This window comes from Ostrinia nubilalis, chromosome 18 (genome assembly GCF_963855985.1).
Source record: "Ostrinia nubilalis chromosome 18, ilOstNubi1.1, whole genome shotgun sequence".
NCBI lineage: Eukaryota > Metazoa > Arthropoda > Insecta > Lepidoptera > Crambidae > Ostrinia > Ostrinia nubilalis.
In genome coordinates this window covers 14,920,774-14,929,017 of record NC_087105.1, presented here as the reverse complement: position 1 = coordinate 14,929,017, position 8,244 = coordinate 14,920,774, and the positions used below count along the sequence as shown (strand labels likewise).

Here is an 8,244-nt window from a genome sequence, read left to right as displayed (position 1 = left end):
TACAGGCAGAATAGATGAGCAGTTAGATAAAAGATAAACACACGTTTAATTTTGCAATTTTTAGTATGTTATTAAGGCCTTAAAGTAGCAATAATAAGAGACTTCCTTCATTTTATCATAACGTTAAGAATATCTGGTATCGCTCCTTGTCTGTTTCACCGCAACATCTATTGTTATTGCTCGTACCGTGATTTTCTGTTATTACATCGATAGTCTTTCTTGCAACACTGCGCCCGCCGGATAATTGCATCCCCACTGGAGGATGAAACTATCTCCAACAATTTAATTTAATATCCCATAATGCCAGCTATCCCGGCCAACCCGGCCATACGCAGTAACCCGCCGCAAAAAAGGGATGAATGGGAAGATGGACAGAGCGATAGGACGCCAGAATAATATTCGGATCACTCCATTGTGAATTTGTGGAGATAGACGTTGATTATTGTTTCAGTGAGAGCTAGGGCTTTCGGTGTTGTGTTTGTAATTTATTTTATGGAAATTATTTTGGATAATCTTGCCAACAAAAGAAAGAAATATACGGTCAGACAATAAATGTAAACAATTTTTAAGTCTAATCAAGGTCGAAATTAGACGAATACTTACCAAGATAACAGGGGTTCTTCCCAGACGTTGAATCACAGGGTCACAGGTCACTAAAAAGTCCACGTAAAATGTAAACTTAGCACTTAACTTTTCGGCGTGAAACCAAAGTTTAAATAAGTACCTATGATGATTTTAAATTATTAGTATGACGAAAGTCTCAAAAAACAACCCTCTCGGTTAACTTATCAGGATTATTCAGTCAGGACACGCATGGCGGCATTTTTTGGCAGTTACTTAAAAAAATGTTATTTTTGTGCGTTCTCGTAGCGATGAGTCACGATTTGCCTCGACTTTTTGCTTCAACCATTTGCCTCCAGCCATCCATAGCTGATCAGGGAATCGGGGTAACGAAAATACAGAACAATAATAGTGTTTTTTACTTCACGTCCCCGACTAGGCTGAATGGCAATACAAATAAAAGCAAATTGAGTGTGTCGAGGGCGAAAGCAATCAACTAAACAAATTCACGTTTTATTATTTCTATAGGAACTCTAAAATATATTATATTAATGTAATCTTTTTTTTTACATAAAAGTTTAATGTACCTTATTACACTCTCATTTTTGTTTGGCTGAAACAAACTTACGAGCGAAAATATCAACATCAATATTCCATCTTGCACCAGGTTGAGGTGACGACAAGGTATTAGGTAATTTATAACACATAATAGGTTATTCTTGTTTGAGGTAATCATAAAAATTACAATAATTGTATCTAGTATCACAGCCTTGTATTGTATTTCTAACACGTATCTATTTGCTAAACTTGGAAATTATGTAGAGCTCATCCCTACATTTGGTCACTGTGCGCCACCTAGTGGCACAGTGTGTTGACGATTCGAAAAATTGTGCTCGGTAGGACGTACAGTCGTTATTTTTCGTTATGTGAAGCTAGTTTTTCCCTTCGGGTGTAGATGTCGTTGCAAGTTGCAAACTTTAATTTTTTTTAATACTAGACAAGGCAGATATAAATATGAGAATCGCTATGAATGAATGTGAGAGCACCATTTTTTGTATCGACTACTATCTGAATAGTAAACAAATACGTAACTCATATCTATTTAAACATCAAAATTATTAAAGCTATGTTTTAAGGATTTAATTTTTTCTTTACTTATTTATTTTGTGTTATGCGTTTTACATTCACTTACTGAAAGTTACTTACTGAAAACAGATTTTCAAAGCATTTAGTTGTGTTGGTACGATGTGCATTTACTTACAATAATTTTATTCCATAGTTATTTAAAAAAATAGCGTTAAAAAATCTAACTGCCTAAGATGGGAACACCGAACACCTTTCCATTGCAATAACTTTGCACAAAAGCGAAGCTTTCGCTTAGTATTCAATTACATTTTTATTGTTATTATAATTTAATAAAGAAAAAGTTTATTTAATTTATATTTAATAATTAAATTAAAAATTGCTATAAGTAAACAATCATGATAAATCAATCAGTAATTCAATATCAATTTTCTATGTTTAATAAAAAAACAGAACACACAATTCAATTAACAATAATGAGGTAATCATAAATATTACAATAATTGTATCTAGTATCACAGCCTTCACAACTATCACTCATCTGTTTGTTGGCAAATCTATTTTAATAAATAATAATCTGTTACTGCCACCACGTCCGAAAGTCGAAGGGGTTGAACGCCTGCACCTTCACTTCGTTTCGTTTCGTCTGCGTCTCAGACTTGTACAGGAACATGCCCCGGGAGTTGTCGCTGCAACTGAACCCCAGTGCAGTCAGGTTTCCTCGGCAGTCGGCCCGCATGAGCTCGTCCCAGCTGCCGCACTGGCGGCCCGTCAGCGCCCCCTCATCCATCACTGACGCCGCGTATAACCGCCAGGCCTGCGCGTGGTCGCACTCTATCGTTATCCCTCTATCCAAACACTCTGGCTGCTTCACCAGCACCCCGTTCACGTAAATGTCCACGTGCCCCACCGGCTGCTCCAGACCCAACACCCCAGCGCTGGAATGCACCACCTGCACGAACTTGGCATCTCTTCGGCCCAGTCTAAAGTCCGCTCTACCAAAACAAGGCTTAGCTGGATCTAATGCAGTAATCCTCCCAATTTTTCCACTTAGTCTTTTCTGCACTAACTTCCCAGTGATTCCAGCCACGTGGGCTCCTAAACTGAAGCCTATTATGTGAATAGAAGAAAGGGGAACTCCCTTTTTATTCAGGTTCTTGATGAATTCGAAAATGAGGTTGGCAAGGGGATTGACTCGTGATGCTGAGGCGATGTAGCCTCGGCAGAAGCATAGTCTTGTGTCGAGAACGAGGACTGATGGATGTTTGTTGAGCAGAGCATTCACCAGAGCCTCCGAAGATTCGTCAGTGGGGGTGTTCCACCACCCCGGTATGTATAGCACCAAGGGGTATGGTGGCCGGTACTCTATGGTTTTGTGGGCGCGGGACAGACGCAACTTTCTTCGGCCGGAAGCGGAGAACTCTACCACTTCTATGAGCGGTAGTTCAGCGGTGTACTGCCGAGAATACAGCAGCTCCAATGGTAAAACTTCACCTGGAATGGGAAAAATTCAATCATTAACATTTGATGTAAATAATATTACGCAGTTAATAGCACTGCGCAGAACATTATTTTTTCATTTGTTTTGAGTCACAACTCAATCTTTGAGACAATTTCTTGCGTTATCTCAATCAAGAGCGAAGATAAGTACGAATTTTACGAAATTATTATAGGTATAGATTAATAAGCCCTGTCATGTCACGTTTATAGCTTAACCTATTAGACCATGAGTAGTTTAACCTATTCCTTAGTAACTATTATTTTCTGAAAATAAACATTAATCACAGGATATAGTAAACATTACTTTTAAAGTGGATTCTTTTGTACAATGCTAATTTATTTTTGTTGGGTTCCTAGTAAAAGTTTGACGAATGTTATGTCTGTTAATATCCCAGGTCAAAAGTCAACTACTGCTTTATACCAAAATTCGTAAAATACGGACCGAAAACCTAAAAGATGGACTTGCGTATTTAGTAGTGGATGATATCATTCATATATTCCTTTAAGCTGATTAACAAAAATACATATTAATACCAGCAGTTCCAGCGTTTGAGGTCAAGTTTAGTTACTCATCGTTTATCAATAACTACGTGATATTTGCATGTCAGAGTGACAAACGGACGATTTGCTTACATATTTAAAAACATTTATTTACAGTGATGTGGCCTCACCTTGTACGAACTGCCTTGTTTTAATTTGCTACTCATCATAGTACTACACGTCTAGTAGTATAGTACTACACTAGTATTATATTATCCGTGGTACTACTCATCATAGTATTACGCGAATTAATAACTTAAATAGTTAAGTTAAGATTGTTGTACTAGTATTTTTTTCTCTTCTCATATCGTACCTATACAGTGTGAGTCACGTTAAAGTGTACATATGAAAATAGATGAAACTAGACCTATTTTTATCGACAAAAAAGAGGTCAAAATTTTTTTGAGATTCACAACAGAAAATCAAACCCAGAACTGAGAGTCTAACGAGTTCTTCTTTCTAACCACGTCTTGGACTCTACTACTAAGATTACTTTGCTGAAAAAACATACAGTCTAAATTGAGACCCTCCTCCTTTTTAGAGTGGATTCGACCAAACCAGAGTAAATATTAATCTCAGAATAAATCGTTAGTTTTGACATATTTCCCATACTGAAACTGTCAATGTGCCAGTTATACCAGGAGTTATTATCGGATAAATATTTGGTCGAATCGGGTCTTAGCCGGTTAAAAAGAAACTTCTTATACTTAGAAATTATATTTTAAAATTAGTCGATTTTCTGTGTAAGAAAAGCAAACAGGAACTGATGACTCACTCATCACGAAATCTCAGAAACTACAAGTGCTATGAGTCTCAAATTGCATAGTGGTTCCTATTAGAACGTAGGTGCTCTTTAAGACGGGATTTTACAAAATTCAACCTTAGGGGTTGAATTTAGGGGGTAAAACAGGGTCCACGCGTACGAAGTCGCGGGGAGGCCGCAATATTCCTTGGCTTCATCGATTTTGTGCACGTTTTTCTTTGTTTGGACGTTCCATTTAATAGTTCAAGGTTTATATTTATCCACTGGCATACCTTTAATATTAATAATTTCTATTAAGAACACAGAAAAATAGAAACATAATCCATAATAGTGTCATTAATTCAAAACTCCTACGCAATTTATCCGGTTTTGAATGCTTTGCCATAGAATTATTTAAATTATACGATTTATAAATAAATTAGACTTTGCCTTATAAAGTTGATAAATTCCAATGATGTTTACAGAATTTAACTATAAAAATTGAAGGAAGTATTCTTCTACTCTATAAATGCGAAAGTAACTCTGTCTGTCTGTCTGTCTGTCTGTCTGTCTGTCTGTCTGTCTGTCTGTCTGTCTGTTACGCTTTCCCGCTTAAACCTCGCAACCGATTTTGATGAAATTTGGCATAGAGATAGTTTGAGTCCCGGGAAAGAACATAGGATAGTTTTTATCCCGGTTTTTGAAACAGGGACGCGCGCGATAAAGTTTTTCTGTGACAGACAAAATTCCACGCGGGCGAAGCCGCGGGCGGAAAGCTAGTAAATTAATAAATTTTCTCGACTTTTGGTTTGGTTATATCGTACTCGTGCATAAACATTTAAGTAGGTACTTCAGCCCTTATTTCTCTTGCTCATTATTTTATTGTTTATATTACTCGTAAATAGGTTAAAAATAAATGTCCTTAACACATAAAAACAAAAGAATACACCTATATGGCGTTAAAACAGCCTTCGTCTAGATTGCTAGACTTGAGTGTTTTATTTAATTCTATGCCATTATCTGCTGCGGTAATATTTGGCAGTACAATGGAAACGGCACTTGTATTGTTCCTTTAATTCAACAATCCGTCAGATGCTTCTCACGAACCCAAGATATACTATTAAATAGTAAGCTCTTGAACAAACCTGACGTATGTTATAAGGTCGCGTCGGTATTCGAATCTGTAATGTTAAGGCCAGATCAACAATGTGTCGATTATGCCACCGCGTTTGTTTGAAAGTAGCAATTTGATATATCGTCATTATTTATTTGTCCTTCTCCTACTTTAATTGGAGTTAAATGCACGATAGAGTTCAAAAAGAGATTCTAATGCACGTTTTCACCATCAATCCCTAATTTTTAAGTAACCCCTATGAACACAAAATTCCTGTTATGTGTTACCATAGGGGTCACTTAAAAATTAGGGATTAATGGTGAAAACGGGCATATGTCTATTTGTTTATTTACATAAAAAATGTCTGTTTATAAACGTTTATTTAGTATAACTAGCGGCCGCCCGCGACTTCGTACGCGTGGATCCCGTTTTACCCCTTTCGGAGTGGAGTTTCGTAAAATCATTTCTTGGCGGATGCCTACGTCATAACATCTACCTGCATGTCAAATTTCAGCCCGATCCGTCTAGTGGTTTGGGCAGTCAGTCACCTTTGAGTTATTAGATACTTTTGTAAAACAAAAGTTAAAAAAAATTACTTTTGAATAGAGCCGTTTGTTTATTATTAGGCTTCTTGATACTCAATCTCATACGAAATTTAATTGGTTATCAAACTAACACTGATTATTCATGATATTTCCTAGTTGTACTTAACAGAACTTTTTATACCAGAACTCATTAGTCCACATAATAACTTGGTATCTCTTTCCGTGATAACAAAATCCAATCCAATAAAACACGAAACATACACGAATTTGATGCAGTCTTGACGAACTCTTCAAAATTGGTCCTCAGGAACGGGGGTAGGATCGCTCCGAGGGTGGCGAGCGTCTCCGCGCTCGCGAGCCGCTCGTTCGCGAGCAGCGAGGCGAGCAGAATAACCGCGGCGAGCGGAGCGTGCTTCGCGGGCGGTGCACGCGTGCGCATCGCTGGCACTGTGCGCGGCCGCATCACTGCGCGGCGGACGACCCACGCGCCCTTGATATAGTGATGGGTAAGTCGATTGAATTTTATATTAGCGATAACTGTTATTTTGAGACATGAGTAATGTCAGGGGAAGAGTTATTTTTCTTATACCTAGGTAACTACTATGTGTTATTCAATACTGATACAGCTCATGGCGAAACACAAAGTATCCAGTTTTTTTTTATTTAATACATCTTACACGGAAAAGGAAAGTGATGTCATCGTAAACTCAACTAAAATTATTTTAATTAATCAGTCTGGATTTCTATTGTTATATTAATCTAGATTCTAAGCTTAACAAGCGTTATACTACATAGTTAGTTAGTGATATTGATTTGATATTACTATTTTGAAAATTTATAATATTTTATGTAAAATACCGCTGAAAACTTGTATTGCTTTAATACAGCGTATTTTAAAAAATGCTACTTGTTCTTATGAAGAATTGTAGAGACTTGCGCAAAATGGAGAATCTGAAAAAAAACCATTTGGACATTTTCCTAAAGTTCCTATAAAATATTTATTATAACTTTCGTTTCTAATTTGAATAAATGTAATATCGACATAAGGTGAGGCAGCACTGGCCGTGTCCAGCCTTCACCTCGACTCTCGGTTTCGGCGCCGTCAGCATACGTCATGGCGCCCATCGTACACGTAATAATCTAATTAATCAACAAATATAAACAAAACATGATCGATTCGTAACAAATATTTGGACAACAGGTAGAGTTTTTTTGCACATCTGGAGCTTTGTTTTACGTATACAAAAACGTGCAAAAGATTTTTTCTAGCTGGCTACGGCTTAACATTAAAACTACATATTTATTTATGAAAAATAATGTAATTTAAAATAAATAAAGCATACCATCGAACCTGCCATCGTATTTCATAGACAAGTTCGTGCGATATCATTAGGTACATATTTTAAAGTTTCTTTAGGGCTGATTTTTCAATCGTCGGATAACATATAACTGAAGAATAAGTTTGGCACACTTCAGTCAAAAGCTAACCAGCGATTGAAAAATCAACCCTTAATGTATTAAAACTATGGATTGTTTTATTTTAAATCGACAGTTAAATTACTTGAGAATAATTTAATTTCTCTGATAAAATAAATGCAAAAATTATAAATTAAATTGAAATAAAAAACTACATTATTATTTCAAAAGATGAATGAAAGGATCAATATTTTTGCTTCGTTCATTGTCCCGTATCATTTGACACTTTAATGTGCGCGTGACCGCGTGGAATCGTAACTGCCTAATTATGGTCTAATACGTCGCTCCTGGATGTGGTTTAGGTGCAGGCAGCTGCATTTATTGGTATTCCCGTTTTATTTTTATTGTGTTCGCTAACTGTGTCTTCTAGGTAGGAACTAAACGTATAATAGCCGCGATAGCCGAACGGTGAAGGGGTCGAACTAGCCGACTCGTGATCCGAGGAACGAAGGTTTGAATCCCGCCACCGCTCGATTATTGTGGAACAAGCATATTTAAACTGGGTTGCACCATCTTACTTTGTCTGTAACAAATGTCAAAAATTTGTCAAACTCCATACAAAAATCACCGGTCAACTTCAATCAATCAACTTTAATTACGGTCAAAGTTTGGTGGTGCAACTCAGCCTTAGTTTACCACGATTATTAGGGAACGAACGGGGTTATTAGTAATTTGTTTAAGGA

General features: G+C 36.9%; 1 protein-coding gene across 1 annotated transcript; it reads right to left on the bottom strand.

Moving 5' to 3' along the window:
- Positions 1-2,082: 2,082 nt before the first annotated feature.
- Positions 2,083-6,548, bottom strand: LOC135080914 (lipase member I-like). Its single transcript, XM_063975646.1, has 2 exons — positions 6,347-6,548; positions 2,083-3,138 (listed from the first exon to the last, which is right to left on the bottom strand). Exons 1-2 carry the CDS (start codon positions 6,546-6,548, stop codon positions 2,225-2,227), a joined length of 1,116 nt encoding a protein of 371 aa, XP_063831716.1. The 3' UTR covers positions 2,083-2,224.
- Positions 6,549-8,244: the final 1,696 nt, after the last annotated feature.